Raw genomic sequence first — 17,271 nt, 5'->3', positions numbered from 1 at the left:
AAAAAAAAAAAACTTTAAATTAAATCAAAGGTCAAATGTCACTTATACACACAAACAATTCCTTAAAATATTAGTAAATCAAATTCAGTACTCTATTCAGAATACAAAATTATAGCAAGTGGCATTTTCTTTACATTTTATACTACCTTGAAAAAAATTTAGTGTACTATAGTAACAGATTAAACAAAAAAACCATCTTGAAAGCAGCTAAAGAGAACATTTTTAAATACTTCAACATTATTCCTGATTAAAAAGTACTTGGTGAGCTAAGCACAAACAGACCAAATCCTTTACTAGCTTACTCAGAAAGCTTCAGCAAACATCAGACTTAATCATTAAGTTTAGAATAATGAAAAAGATACGGATAAAAATTTCTACTAATTCAACACTACACTGAAAGACTGAACCAATGTTATTTTTTTGGCATTTTATAACGTCTACATTTTTAAAAACCAATTTTCTTATGCCTGAGTTTCTTCTGAACATATTTGATGGCAAACAGTTTACTGAAAAGCAAACTGTATACAGAGAGATATACCATCCTGTTATGGGAGGGCTTAATATTCCAAAATAATCCAAAGAACCAAAAATATCTATCAATTAAAGCAATGCAAGAAAAAACTGTAGTGTATTTTTTTAACAGAATGAAAGGCTAATTCTAACTTCATAGAGAAAAATGATTAAGAACTGCCACAAAAATATTATAAAAGGAAATCAATGAGAAGACGTGCCCTACCAGATACAACAATGTGATTTTAGTGCAGGAACAAATAACAAACCAAAATAACAGAACAGAGTCAAAAGAAATTCATGTGTATATGGTAATTTAGTCAATGATATAAAGGACATTTCATTTATTTCATGGGAAAAAGGCATTTCTACAAATGGTACTGGGCATGGCTGCCCATTTGTGAAAATCTCACACATATAAAAAAATAAATTCCCGGTGACTCAGAAATAGACTCCCACTCCTCTCAAAATTAAAATATAAAAAGTTAGGGGCGTCTAGGTGGCTCAGCTGGTTAAGCTTCCGACTTCAGCTCAGGTCATGATCTCACAGTTGGTGGGTCCGAGCCTCACGCTGGGCTCTCTGCTGACAGCTCAGAGCCTGGAGCCTGCTTCAGACTCTGGGTCCCCCTCTCTCTCTGCCCTTCTCCCACTTGTACTCTGTCTTTCTCTCTCCCTCTCAAAAATAAATAAACAGTAAAAATAATGTTTTTAATAAAATCAAATATAAAAATTTAAAGAAAGTATAAAGGAATATTTTTATAAATTAAGGATGGGGAAGGTATTCCCCAGCAAAAATCAAAATACAGAATGCATAGATATGACTACATTTATGTTTAAAGATTCAATAAGCAACAGACAAGTAATAGTCCAAGAGAATATATTTCCAACATATATAACAAAGAATCATTATACAGGGTCCATTACCATTCTAATAAATCACTTTTATTTTTTTAACGGTTTTTTTATTTTTGAGAGAGACAGAGACAGAGTGTGAGTGGGGAAGGGCAGAGAGAGAGGAGAAGAAGACAGAATCTGAAGCAGGCTCCAGGCTCTGAGCTGTCAGCACGGAGCTCGACACGGGGCTCGAACCCATGAACCACGAGATCATGACCTGAGACAAAGTCGGGTGCTTGACACTTAACCAACTGAGCCACCCAGGCACCCCATAAATCGATTTTAAAACAGCGAAACGACACAGAGAAAAATGGGATAAGCAATAAAGGAATACAAATTACTAACAAGCATATGGAATACCTTGAACCTCATAATTAACCAAGGAAATGCAGCTTAACACAATAACATCTTTTTTTCTTGAGGATATGACTAATATAAATTTTAAATAACTACAATTTCCAGTATTGGCTAAAACGCAGTGAAATAAAAACGTTAAATAATTAGAGTAATATAAACTCATACAAACCTTTTTTTACACGGTAATTTGGCACCATCTATCAAAGTGTGAAATGTGCACACCATATGACCTAGCAAATCCAATGCCAGGGATCTAGTCTAAAGAAATATTCATCCATGTATTAAAAGATGGAGGTGTAAGCATGATTAATTCCACATCAAGGATAGAAAATGTACAAGATTGGTCTGGAACTTCCCACAATATCAGATAGCAAGCTATCAAAGACGGCTAAGTTTACAGCAAAAGGACTCAGGAACTGGGGTGTCTGGGTGGCTCAGTCGGTTGCACGTCTAACTTGAGCTCAGGTCATGATTTTGCGGTTCTTCAGTTTGAGCCCCACATTGCAGTCTATGCTGGACAGCTCAGAGGCTGGAGCCTACTTTGGATTCTTTGTCTCCCTCTCTCTCTCTGCCCTTCCCAGACTTGTGCCCTATGTCTGTATCTCTCTCAAAAATAAACACTAAAAAAAAAAATTTTTTTTTTAAATTTTTTTTTTCAACGTTTATTTATTTTTGGGACAGAGAGAGACAGAGCATGAACGGGGGAGGGGCAGAGAGAGAGGGAGACACAGAATCGGAAACAGGCTCCAGGCTCTGAGCCATCAGCCCAGAGCCTGACGCGGGGCTCGAACTCACGGACCACGAGATCGTGACCTGGCTGAAGTCGGACGCTTAACCGACTGCGCCACCCAGGCGCCCCCCCAAAAATTTTTTTTAATAAAGAAAAGAAAGGAAAAGAAAAAAGAGGGGAGGGGAGGGGGGAGAGGAGAGGAGGGGAGGGGGAGGGGGGAGGGGAGGGGAGAGAGGAGAGGAGGGGAGGGGGAGGGGGGAGGGGGGGAGGGGAGGGGAGGGGAGGAGAAGGGTGGGGAAGGGAGGGGAAGGGAAGGTAAAGGACTCAGGAACCAACCTGAACAGGACAAAGGTGTCAAACTTTGAGCATCAATAAGATACTCAAAGGACTGAAACAATCAAACAGGTTTTAAGACTGAGTTCAAAGTGATACATCACGCCCAAAATTGTTCACCTTTAGAGAATAAAAGGAAACTAATCCTTTATTTTGAAAACTGGTAAATATAAGGAAAAAAATAAAGGATTTATCCTGTCCTTCCTGTCCTTCTCTACCCAGAATTATACTACTAGGTAACCAAATAGTAAATGGGGGAATATTTTTCTTTATAGAACTATTCCAGTCAATATAGTAAAAAAAGAACGACTAGGAGGGTAAAAAAAAAAGGCATGACTGAATTGGAGCATCACCATTCTGAAATCCTTAACAAATGAACAGACCTAGGCATTAAGCACAAGTAGCTGGTAAAATAACAGAGAGAAACCAGACATTAGCCTAACAGAAAAAAAAAAAAAAAAAAAAAAAAAAAAAAAAAAACACTGCCCATGAAGTTGCCCTGCCACCCTCTCCAAAGTCATACCTGATTCTGATCCTCTATATCCAATTACCAACTTACAAAGTTAAACTACACAAAGACAAAAGCAGCAAAATCCAGGTTTCTTCCACAAATAAACTGATGAGACAAAAGAAGAGGGAAACCCTAGATTGAGAAACTTTAAAAGAGATACCTAAACTTAAATTTCAAAAAGCTAAAAGTAAACTGAAGTACTTAAGGGTACACACCTACTCAGCTGTATAAAACTATAAAGAAAAATAAGGAAGTGTTCACCATAAACATATGGACATTAGAAAAACAGGCAAAGAACACAGTAAACTGTATATAAGAGATGGCATTAAAAAGTCTTCTATATCAGCAAAGGAGTAAGTTTTTAAAAATATGCCAATATTCCTCTGTTAAATTCAAATCACACTAAGAATATATACTAAGACATAGAGATGGGCCAAAAATATATGGTGTATCATAATTTATATAAGAAAAATTCTTAAAGCCCTTTCCAACAAGAGTATAGTAACAAAGTATGGGGACCTTCATGCAATTCAATATTGAATAGTCGTGAAAAAATAAGCACTGAGACGTGGGAAATAATCTACTAAAATTGATTACAGTATATGCTATGACCCATTCATTTTACTGCAAGGTAGGTTCCTAACAGAAATGTGTGAACATATGTACCAAAATCCATATGAAAGAGTTCATAACAGCACTATTCACAACAGACAAAAAGTAAAAACAACCCAAGTGTCCACTAACTGATGAGTGAACAAAATGTGGGATATCCACACAATTGATGATTATTCAGCCATAAAAAGAAATGGAGGGCTGACACATGCTATTCATGAATGAACATTAAAAACATTATGCTAAGTGAAAGAAGATATCACAAAAGACCACATACTGTATAATCTCATTTATACGAAACACCCAAAATGGGCAAATCACAGACCTAGAAAGCAGATTCGTGGTTGCCAGGAGTTAAGAGTCAGGGTGAATTGGGGAAAAACTGCCAACTGTTTCAGGGTTTCTTTCTGAGATACAAAAATGTTCTATAAATGTACTGAAACTCTGTAAATATATTGAAAATCACTGAATAATAAAATTAAATCAATAAACAGAAGTAAGTCAGTCATTTTTACAAGGTTTCACACAAAATCACACATTTCAAACATATAATGGTGCACGGAATATCCTTTATCATAGAGATAAATAAATGAAAGCCAGACTTATGTTACTTTTTCAATTGTACAATGTTTCACTACTGACTGGCGTCCACAGACCCATTAACTCTTTATCTCAATGAACATTTTATAAGGGTCCACTTAGCAACATTAAAGATCAGAACTAGAAACAGCAATGATTCTGTTACTATGAAAGCAATTTAAAGCTAACAGTGGAATAATTTATTACCATCATTCCTTAAGTAAATTATTATGATATACGATTTGCTACAAAAACTTTAGTTTTCAGTACACATATAAGAATTTCTATTCACTAGCTACAATAACAGAAATTAAGTGGAGAGAAAGCACTGAAGCTCAACACCGTTAAAAAAGCAATAGTAATGAGCTTTTAAATTACATCGTCGTTCACGTGGCAAAATTTTTTACCCGCAAATCGCCTTCCACAAGCAAGGTATCAAACTCCCAAATCATTTAGTAAGCATTCTGAACAAGCATTCGTACATACCTGATCTCACTCGTGATACTTGTTCAGAATGGTTGCAGAATTAGATATTAATATAAAAACATCTTTAGAGAAGCAAAGCTAGTAAGGGATAAAATTGAAAAGGAGGAAAAATACAATTATAAATTCCTCACTTCACAAACAAGAGGCTGACTCAGGAAGCACAATGCTGTCGTGCACAGTAGGTAATATATAAAGGACTCGGAGGATTTCAAGATTTTTACTGTAGGAAGTTTTGGGTTTTTTTGAGACAGGCTGGTTCCTGTTCCTATTATGTAAATCGTGAGAAAGTGTAGGCAGGGAATAAACGGCACACTGGTAACCGATCTAATTCTTCATAAAGGAATTTCTAAAAAGTTGCAAATAATACTTGATTTCACACACCAATTTAAGAATTACAGGTCATGTCTGTATGACATACTATTTAGGAACATTAAACAAGCATATCGAATCAGATCTTATTAAAAATGACAGCACTGTTACTATAGGAGTGAGACACAGGACTTTCAACATACAAAATCACATCTCATGGATAATAAGCACTTACAAAAAAAGGAAATAAACTTAGAAAAGTTTGTAGGCTTACCTGAACTACCCAGGGACTGTTGGCAAAGGCCATAATATCTCTCTCTTCCCAGAAAAAAGCAGAATCTGATCTTTTTATCATTTCAAACTTACTAAGAAGCTTCATAGCATAAACCTTCTGTGATGCCTTGTGACGAACCTATAGATTTTTTAAAAACACAAAAATAATTTTATGAGAGAAAGGTGAACAGATCATACTATTATTCTATTATTAAAGACTTGCAAAGAAAAAAATGGGGAATAATTCAGATAAAAAGAGTATAATTCAACAGAAAGGCATAAAAATTCTAAATATGTATGCATCTAATAAATAAGCTTTAAAATTCAGGAACCAAAAACTGACAGAACTAAAGAAAGAAACAGACAAATCCATAACTTAAGTTGGAAATTTTAACATCCCCTCTCAATATTTGATATAATAAGTAAACAAAATATCACTATGGATATAAAGAAATTCACCCCAGAATGAACACTGCTTAATCAAAAGTCACGATTACAAAGGTTTTTGTATTAAGTTACATCACTTCTCATTTTAAAATATTTTAAAATTTGAAGAATCTTGACATATTTTAATTTTACATAAAAAGAATCCTATATGCAAAGGGTCAAATTTACGATGAGGGCCACACATTATATCTATCTTCTATATTAAATTACTAAACTGGAAACACAATTCCTTCTTTTTGAGAGTGTTAGGACATTTATAGAATGCTGAAAATAAACACATGTGAAAGCAATATGAAAACATGGACGGTGGGCAGGGGATTAGGGCACAAAGGATCCTCATCTGAAAACCAGAAATCCCTTCCACAGCAGACAGACCAGATTTTTAATTGATTTGTATCAGATTAGCAAACTATCTCAAAGCAAATTCCAACAACGCTGTTAAATGTTGCTTTTAAAAAAAAATGTTTACAACATTATTAGAGGAGCATGGGCAACCTGGGTGGCTTAATCAGTTAAGCGTCCAACTCTTGATGTGGGCTCAGGTCATGATCCCGCATTTGGTGAGATCGAGCCCCACATGTTGGGGCTCTGAGCTGACAGTGTGGAGCCTGCTTGGGATTCTCTCTCTCCCCCTCTCTCTCTCTCTGACCCTCCCACACTCGCTGTCTCTCAAAAATAGGCAAATTAACATTTAAAAAATAAAATAAAAGATTATTAGAGATTGCTAAGGTACTCCTTCTATATTTATGTCACTCTTCAAATCTTCATTTATTCTAAGAACAAATCAGATTTTGAATGCTTCCTAACTTTATTAGAAAAAGTAATCCATTAAACATTAAGGGTCACGCAATCACTTTATACCGTGATATTACTTATGCTGGACTCGTACCGTGACAAGAGTTTTAAAAATTTTGTAAAGCAAAGCTATGACCAGAAACTAAAACCTCTTTGTCAGCTGATAGAAAATAGTTAAATATTTTTAATGTTTTATACTGAACCAAAACAAACCAGGAACAAAAAGACCATTCAAATACACAAAAATTTATACAACATAGGTATAATTCTCTGAAGATGAGAAACAGACTTATTCACTTTACTTTCGCCGATTCTTTATGCAAATCTATTCCCTCTCTGTGCTTCCACAGCACTTACAACAATCTAGTTACGTGTCTGCTTCATAAACTCCTTTAGTCAGAGTATAAACTTTCATTTGTGGGGCTGTCTGGTGGTTGGCAAAATGCTGAATATGCAATTCAGCAAACTCAACAAAATTATGTCTATTTCTATATGAAAGCTTTACATCTTTAAAAAAATTTTAAGTGTTTATTTTTGAGAGAGAGAGAGGGAGAGAGAGAGACAGGGCACGAGTGGGGGAGGGGCAGAGAAAGAGGGAAACTGAGAATCCGAAGCAGGCTCCAGGCTCTGGCTGTCAGCAAAGCCCAGTGCGGGGCTCGAACTCACAAACTGCGAGATCACGACCTGAGCCGAAGTCGGCCGCTTAACCAACTGAGCCACCCAGGCTATCCCTGAAAGCTATAAAATTTTTAATAAATAAAAACTATTTTGCCTAGATGCTCTAGTTAATGAGGCCTGAGTTTCATTTAAATTACTATGATAGGACACTTAACTGGCTCGTAACACAAGAGTCAGGAACCACCAGCTTGTAGCCTTTGACTTGATCTATAGAACAAACATTAAGAGGCAATAGTTGTATTCATGCCAAACAGCTATGTCATACTTTGAAAATTCATTAGCACTAGTATGACAGCGAACTACAATAAAGCGCTGTTACTTTAGGAAAGCTGGTTTCCACTGATCTTCCTTCTGAGGATGTCTCTTTCTGAAAGATTCTATTATAATCTCCCTCAGCATCTCTGTACACTCCCCTTTGTTCCTTCTCTATTCAATATGGATGGATAAACAGTCAGATATAGTAGCCATTCATTACCACACTGTACAGAGTACTGCTTAAAAGCAAGGATTTAGATGTCAACAAACCTTTGCAAAAATCCTAACTATTTGTGAACTATGTGGCCAACTTACTTAACCCCTCTAAGTTTCAATGACTTCATCTACGTAAGAATCTCACGGAACTGTTGCAAAGACAAAATGAGATTATGAATAGAAATACTTATTAGCACATAGAATATACTCTATAAAAATGTTATAAAAATGTTAGCTAACACTACCATGTTCACTCTATTATGAACCTTTACCTGACAGACAAAAAAGTTGCTCTTATTCCAATGTTTCTATTTGTTAGAGAAATGATGTTTATATTCTTCATTTTCAATTTCAAAAGTACACAAGTACAAAAGCACTATCTAAATGATTCTCACTCTCATGCACTTTCTCCCCCTTTCTCTCTATATATAAAACACACTAAAAACAGGTGAAAGAGTGAACACTGGTTTTATCTCAACTGATGGAATTCTAGGTGACTTCTATACTCTTATATTTGCTTATTTGTATCTTCTACAGCAAATATGTACTTCTTAAAAAAAACTTTTAGGTAGATGAAACATTCCTAAATGTACCAGAAACAAGACATGTTTGGAAAATCCTGAAATGGACCTAGATCTCATGGAACATTTGCGGACAAAAACTTTCAAAAGACATTCTGTTTTGTTGTTTTTAAAATTTTTTTTTATGTTTATTCATTTTTGAGAGACAGAGCATAAGTGGGGGAGAGGTAGAAAGAGAGAGGGAGACACAGAATCTGAAGCAGGCTCCAGGCTCCAAGCTGTGAGAACAGAGCCCAGCATGGGTCTCGGACCCACGAACTGTGAGATCATGACCTGAGCTGAAGTCAGATGCCTAACCAACTGAGCCACCCACGTGCCCCTCAAAAATCATTTTTTTTTTTCAACGTTTATTTATTTTGGGGACAGAGAGAGACAGAGCATGAACGGGGGAGGGGCAGAGAGAGAGGGAGACACAGAATCGGAAACAGGCTCCAGGCTCCGAGCCATCAGCCCAGAGCCCGACGTGGGGCTCGAACTCACGGACCGCGAGATCGTGACCTGGCTGAAGTCGGACGCTTAACCGACTGCGCCACCCAGGCGCCCCCAAAAATCATTCTTAACAAAATGCCTCATTTGAGGTTTTCAAATTGATATTTATTTATTTATTTATTTATTTATTTATTTATTTATTTAGCATTTATTTGTTATTGAGAGACAGAGAGAGAGAGAGAACATGAGCAAGGGAGGGGTAGAGAGATAGGGAGACACAGAATCTGAAGCAGCTCCAGACTCTGAGCTGTTGGCACAGAGCCTGATGTAGGGCTTGAACTCACAAACTGCGAGATCATGACCTGAGCTGAAGTCGGTGGCTTAACCGACTGAGCCACTCAGGTGCCCCACAAATTGATTTTTAATATAAAAAAATTACAACTGGGGCTCCTGGGTGGCTCAGTCAGTTAAGTGTTCAACTCTTGGTTTCGGCTAAGGTCATGATCTCGCAGTACATGGGTTCAAGCCCCACATCAGGTTCTGCACAGACAGTGCAAAGCTTCCCTGGGATTCTCTCTCCCTCAAAGTAAATAATAAACTTTAAAAATCTATGTATCAAAAATTACACTAGATTATTTTAATAAGACAATCCAGTGTGACAGACCTGGAGCAGTTAGTTTGTGTTGCTAAGGTTTCCACTGAAAATGCAAAAAGAGCGTCTTCATGCTTTTGTCTGGTCTGGTTGTGGCAGCCAAGACTGAATGAGGGAATACAGGAATCACAAAAACATGGAGGGAAGGAGATAATTCTTGCCAACTCAGAAATAACCTTGTAACCAGCAAATTCACTCCAAAAAAGGAAGTAAAAATTTGAGTTAACGTGACAAGTGTTAGAAAATCATTTCCCTTATACTCTTTCCTTCTGGTTGATTCTACTTTAAAAGCTTAGTTTAAACCAATTAAATTAAAAGCAAGCCAGTGGGAAGGGAAAAAAAGAAGATCCTCATCTCACATCTGCCTTGAGTCCCGTCACTGATCATCTGTATCCCTGAAGCACACTGGATCCCAGGAAGCCTCTCAGCCCAGGGATCATGAAAGATCACAATTAATTCACTTCAATAAACACTGTCTATGTTTCAGGTTCTGTGTTGTACAGGATATAAAAAGACAAGAGGGGCGCCTGGGTGGCGCAGTCGGTTAAGCGTCCGACTTCAGCCAGGTCACGATCTCGCGGTCCGGGAGTTCGAGCCCGGCGTCGGGCTCTGGGCTGATGGCTCAGAGCCTGGAGCCTGTTTCCGATTCTGTGTCTCCCTCTCTCTCTGCCCCTCCCCCAGTTCATGCTCTGTCTCTCTCTGTCCCAAAAATAAATAAACGTTGAAAAAAAAAAGACCTTATAAAAAATAAATAAATAAATAAATAAAAAATAAAATAAAAAAAAATAAAAAGACAAGAAAAATCCAATCACAAATATGATCTGGCTGCACACACATATTGCTTACCAATGTCTACAGCCGAACTGACAAATGGCCACATGGTGAGGGCTCTCCCTTTTTCCTTGCTGTTCTACACATATTCTTCCTGAACTGACTAAACATCATCTGTCCAGATTATAGGCAAACTATTTCCATATAAGTGGCTATGAGCCCCAGATGGGAATGCCAAAAGTATCTGAAAGATACGATACCTATTCTCAAAACAACACATAAAAGGATTCAAAGAAACAAACATATAAACTACAGCACAAGGCATAATATGGTAAATTACATAAATTTATGGAATTAAAAGATGCATAGGAAATATGACACTCAGATAAAGGGTAGGAAGAAGAAGAACAGGAAAAAGTTTTCTTTCAAAATGAACACAGAGAAAGTGAAACACGATTGAAGAAAGAGACAAGAAAATAAGGAGCATGCGCTGAGATGAGTAGCATGCCCAGGAAGAACAGCATAATGGAAAATGAGATTTCCAAAACAAAATTTGTGACATCTTAAAAAAGGGCCAAGAAGGCCGGGATGAAGGCTTCATGCTTCATTTAGTAGTTAAGGGAGCCATGAGACGCAAATGAGAGATACAATAAATACATTTTAAAAAGATCAAATTGACAGCAGTTTATATTAGGCAAATCAGATCTGTATTTCCTACCTTTTATGTATGTCAGAAAGAAAACAGAAAACATGTTAGAAAAGCCCCTGATTCTACTATACCCATACCCAAAATGGGGGTTAAGATAGGAGTGATACATGAAAACACAAGAATATGAAGAATGCGGAAAAAAACAGTCAAATAGTAATGTGGGTCCAGCTGAGCCTGAACAGCATGAATTACAGATTTAATAAGCACGGTCCTGATAGTTTCTCCATCAGCACTTGCCAATCCGAAAATCAACCGTACAATGGAGAAACATTATTACAGCAGTGGAAAACCAAAGAAAATACTAAGGAGATACTCATACCTGACTAGAAATCAAAGGGTGTCTTGGATGACAGTGATGACAGTGAACCAAAAAAATTAGGCTGGAGAAACGTTATGAGTAGGACTCACTAACAAGTTAAATTTCTTAAAATGAAGAAAAGAGAAATCAATGACTTCCAATTTTTGGCTTGAGCAATTGGATTAATAGTGGAGTCATTAATTAAGATGGGTTACAACTTTGTGGAAAAGTTAGAGAGGGAATCAAGCATTCTAATTTTACATGTTTCAGATGTGACACATCTTTTTTTATTTTTATTTTTTAACGTTTATTCATTTTTGAGAGACAGAGCAAGAGGGGGCGGGGCAGAGAAGAGGGAGACACAGAATCCGAAACAGGCTCCAGGCTCCAAGCTGTCATCACAGAGCCCAACGCGGGGCTCGAGCCCACGAACCACTGAGATCATGACCTGAGCCGAAGTCGGGTGCCCAACCGACTGAGCCACCCAGGCGCCCCTTACATGTGACACGTCTTAATGGAGATATCAAATAAGCCACCACGGATAGGAGTGGAGAGCAAACAAGAAAATTCTGAATAGCAGCTATGAATCTGAGCCTTGACATCATATGGACTATATTTGAAGTCACAGGAATAGGTTGAACGCACCTCAGGAGAGAATGCAGATCAAAGAAACAAGAGCCTGGTCTTTGGAACTACGATATTTACAAGTCAGGTGGAGAATGAACCACTAAGGAAACTTCGGAAGAGCCAGGAACACCGGAAGAAGTGGTATTTCAAGAAAGGAGAGCGGAAGACTAGTGAGAGATTGAGTTAAGAGAAAACACCATGCAACCAATAAGGTTACACAAAGTCTCCCTATTTCTGGCACAGAAAAATAATTATGACCATCCAACAAAGAAAACAGACTCTGGAGTCCTCTACCTAGGTTCGAGTCTCAGTTCAACCACTTAGTAGTTATGTGAACTTCAGCAGGTTATTCATCCTGTCTGAATTTCCCTCTCTGCCAGATGGGCATGATAGCAATAACATCTATCTGAAGGAGTGCTGTGAAGGAAGACTGGTTACTAGACAGAAGTTGCTTAGAAGCCTGCCTGGAATGTAACTGCTATAAACGTGTGTGTTGTTATTTACTATTACATTAAAAAACCACAAATTACAAAACCATGTATATGATTCCTTAATACACATATAAGACACTCATACATTACACAAATCTTTAGAAGAAACAGAAGTGAGAAAGCCATACATCAAAATAATAAAAGTAGTTATCTCTCAGTAGTGGGACAATCAGTGATTTTAAAAAGCATAATGCTATCTCGCTTCTACTAGAAACGTATTTGTCACATAAATAAAAGAATTTTTATTTTTAAGGAAGAATAATCGGCATTGATGCAATTTTTATAACTCAATAGGGAAAGGTTTTAACTTCTCTAGAATGAAAACAATTACAATAAAATATAAATACCCACTAAAAATAATTTGGTCCTAGTTTTGTATCAGTTCCCAAATGTTTCCAACTATCAAAGCACTAAAAGAATACCAACAGGCTAGTTACCTTTATGTTTGAAAATGAAATAAAGAGAAGACATGATAAAAGGAGATTTTCACATTTTATCCTACCCAATTCTAAGCAATTTAGACCTTTGAGAGCAAGAATGCATTCATATATTAGTTGTGTAGTTTTAAATACAACCACAGGAAAAATTTAATGAATACTTTTCTTAAGAAAAGTGAGCAGGGAACATCACAAAACCAACTAAACATGTGGCCCCAAACTCCAAAATAAGATACAACTTCAAAAACAAAAATGCTAAGGGCGCCTGGGTCACTCAGTTGGTTGAACGGCCAAGTTCAGCTCAGGTCATGATGTCGCAATTCATGGGTTCGAGTGCCACATCAGGCGCTGGGCTGACACCTTGGGAGCCAGGAGCCTGGAGCCTGCTTGGGATTCTGTGTCTCCCTCTCTCTCTGTCCCTCCCCCACTCACACTCTCTCTCACTCTCTCTCAAAAATAAGCATAAAAGATTTTTTTTTTAATGCTAAACATATTTCCACTATTGAACAGGAAAACTTTTTATACATTTCCCCAATAAAGAATCATAAATAGGTAATTCCTAAGATACATGCATTACATTTAAGAAGGTTAACTTCGAACTCTCTTTTAGAAGCTAGGCCACTATTTCTTTTTGACACTATAATAGTGGCCAGCTCAAAATAAAAGCTCCATGGATGCAGGTGCCTTGTCTGAGTAGTTTACCTATACGACGTATTGCCAAAGCTTATAATGGTGACCTGACATTAAATAAACATGTACTAATCAATTAACAAAGGAATAGTAAAGAACAATGTATATTCTATTACCAGAGATGAAGACTAAATATGTACCTTAAGAAGACATTTGCCAGGCTAGAATTCATACCTTTCTTTTTCAAAGAAAAGTAGATTATGTCCTATGTAAATGTAAACAAAGAAATAAGCATGCATACCTGTTCAAAAAGGTAATTTCACTTGAAACGTTCATCCCAACACACATACACATGCTGCTATGGGATGAACTGTGTGCTGTCTCCTTCTGACCCCCCATATTTTGAAAGCCAACCTCTAGCACCTCAGCATGTGACTGTATTTGGAGACAGAGACTATAGAGAGGCAAGTAAGTTAACAGAGGCTATTAGGGTGGGTCCTAATCCAATCTGACTGGTGTCCTTCTAAGAACAGGCAATTAGGACACACAGTGACACAGGAGGCACAAGCAAGCACAGAGGAAAAACAATGTGAGGACACAACAAGGCAGCACCATCCACACGCCAAGGAGAGGCGCCTCGGGAGAAACCAAACCTGCCAACACCCTGATGTTGAACTTGTAGCCTCCAGACGGTGAGAAAATTAAGTTTTGTTGGTTAAGTCACAGTAGGTGCTTTTTGTTAGGGTGGCTCTAGCAAACCAACACACATAAATACATATAAAATTTAGAGCAACACTTCGGATTATTCATTTACCATTAAAACATTTAGGGGCGCCTGGGCGGCTCAGTCGGTTAAGCATACGACTTCGGCTCAGGTCATGATCTCAGGGTTCATAAGTTTGAGCACCGAGTGGGGCTCTGCGCTGATAGCACGAAGCCTGCTTCGGGTTCTCGGTCTCCCTCCCTCCCTCCCTCCCCCACCCCCTCTCTCTCTGCCACTACCACTACCACCCCCACTAGCTCATGCATGCTCGCTCTTGCTCTCTCTCTCCCTCCCCCTCTCTCCAAAATAAACATTAAAAAATATTTTAAAAGATTAAAACATTTAAATTTATAAATCCTTAGAAACTGGCAAAAGTGACAACAGACAGTATTTACTTAATACCTACAATGTACCAGATCCCTCCCTGGTAAGTACCACACATGTAGAGCTTAATTTAGTCCTCAAAAAATTTCTTGTATGTTCTATTATTACTGCTACTCCGAGATAAGGAAATTAAAGCTTTGATGACAGAAAATCTACACATGATAGAATAGAAACAAAAGTAGTTGACTCTATTCTTCCGAAGTATCGCTCTTAATCAACCTAATATACAGAATATTATTTTCCATAAAAATGAGATGTGATAAATGACCTAAACAGTAGAATCTAAAAATAGTGGTATCAGATAAGATCACCCATGTTACAGACTTTTCATGATATAAAAACATAAATATACATCACCTCTGTAGATGGGAGAAAAAAGACAATAACCAATTCTGCCCACCTAGAATTATAGAACTTTTCAATCTATAAATAAATGCCTTTTTCAGGTGAGGAAATTTAGGCTCCAATAAATTAAATGAGCACCTCCTCTTTTTTTTTTTTATTAAAGTTTATTTATTTTGAGAGAGTGTGTGTGAGTGAGGGAGGAGGGTGAGGAGGAAGAGAGAGAATCCCAAGCAGGTTCCACACTGTCAGCTCAGAGCCCGATGCAGGGTTCGAACTCACGAACCATGAGATCACGACTTGAGCCAAACTCAAGAGTCAGATACTTAACCGACTGAGCCACCCAGGCACCCCTGTACTTTCTTGACTCATGGCATTCTTACATGCTGTTCCCTCTGTATTTTCACTCCCACCCCAGTCCCTCTTCTTCATGTGCCTAACTTCTTTACGTCTAACTCAAATGTCATTTTCTCACAGTGAGGTCTTTCCTAACAACCCTACCTGAATTAAGCACATCCCTCCGTTATTCTCTCTCATAACATCCAGATCTTTTCCTTCATCGTATTTATAATTTGAAAATACTTCACTTATTTAAAGTAAAATTCCTTATCTCTTCCACAGAAGTACCACTTTTAGAAAGATTGAGGCTATGTTATCGCATCTTTAGAAGCTAGCAAAGCTCCTGAAGCAAAACAGATCCTGATTAAATACTTCATTGATGGAAGGATACATGAACCATTTCATGTGTGGCAATTAACTGCTAATATTTACTAAGCACTTACTATATTCTAAGACACTGTTCCAAATTTAATTACATATATTTCTTCCACTAATGCTATGGGGTTTAAATGTTACTGTTATCTTCATTTAGCAGATAAGAAACTGAGGCAGAGAGTGATTAAGTAACGTGTCTGCACAGACAGCTAGTCAGCAAGTCAGAAGTCAAGTGTAAGCAGTCTGACTCTAGTTCTTAAATACTACAGGATAGTTGCTGTGGCACACTAAAGTTACTTTTACAACGAGAATTTTCTTTGTAGAAATGGACTAGTGGGCCCTCTGTGGTAATATATATATTTTTTTCAACGTTTATTTATTTTTGGGACAGAGAGAGATGGAGCATGAACGGGGGAGGGGCAGAGAGGGAGGGAGACACAGAATCGGAAAACAGGCTCCAGGCTCTGAGCCATCAGCCCAGAGCCCGACGCGGGGCTCGAACTCACGGACCGCGAGATCGTGACCTGGCTGAAGTCGGACGCTTAACCCACTGCGCCACCCAGGCGCCCCAGTGGTAATATATTTTTAACCTGACCAAAAAAAGTATTCCATAAGACAAATCTGCACCTACTATTGTAAAACTTTCTTTGGATGACTAGAAAAACATAATCATAAAGATGTGCCAAATGTGGAATACTGCCTACACAGCTGTCAAACTAATTTATCTAACACATGCAAATCGACTTCAAAAGACGATGGAAGAAGCACTTGGACTTTTCATTTGAATCTTATCCTTCTTTTCAAGACTCCCTGCCAAAGGTAACAGAACAAAGAGCTAACGCCAAAACAAACATGCTCCAAGTTCTTAGGTCAGGTCAGCAGATTAATGGAATGTTAAAGTGTTTCTCATTTTTAAAAACATGTGAATTTGTTTTATAGAAAATAAAATTTGGAATGGAAAGCTAACAACAAAAATAAAACCCTCTTCTTTTCCTTTCCTTTCTTGAACGTACTGAATTTGAATTATCAAACTAACCCAACACAGAACAATGACTACCCTGCCACAAAAACATGACAAGCCAAAATCTGTCACATTTCCTTCAAAACCAGAATTCAAAATTCTATTCTCTCTTATCTACACTGAATCCTGAATATGAAGAAACAATGTATTTCTTTCAAATACTTGTATTATGAATTTATGTATCAAATAGGCAATAATTTTAATAGTGGCTAACAGGGAACACTATAACTAGGCTTATTTTTTTTAATTTTATTTAGTGTGTATTTATTTTTGAGAGAGAGAGAAAGAGGGAGAGGGAGAGGAGGGAAGGAGAGAGGGAGGAAGAGAGAGAGAAAGAGAGACAGAGGGAGGGAGAGAGAGAGGGAGAGAGAGATCGAGTGTGAGCTGGGGAGGGGCAAAGAAAGAGGGAGACACAGAATCTGAAGCAGGCTCCAGGC

General features: G+C 37.7%; 1 protein-coding gene across 6 annotated transcripts in view; it reads right to left on the bottom strand.

Moving 5' to 3' along the window:
• The window catches only part of ROCK2 (Rho associated coiled-coil containing protein kinase 2), a 141,605-nt gene that overhangs the window by 62,663 nt on the left and 61,671 nt on the right, over positions 1–17,271 (bottom strand). For all 6 annotated transcript variants that reach the window (XM_043604519.1, XM_043604517.1, XM_043604520.1 and 3 more), the window contains exon 4: positions 5,596–5,733. In XM_043604519.1, the coding sequence (XP_043460454.1) occupies positions 5,596–5,733 (138 nt within the window). The remainder of the gene's footprint in view (positions 1–5,595; positions 5,734–17,271) is intronic.

This window comes from Prionailurus bengalensis, chromosome A3 (genome assembly GCF_016509475.1).
Source record: "Prionailurus bengalensis isolate Pbe53 chromosome A3, Fcat_Pben_1.1_paternal_pri, whole genome shotgun sequence".
Lineage (NCBI taxonomy): Eukaryota > Metazoa > Chordata > Mammalia > Carnivora > Felidae > Prionailurus > Prionailurus bengalensis.
The sequence above is the reverse complement of the archived record's forward strand: the minus strand, read 5'-3'. Positions and strand labels throughout refer to the sequence as shown.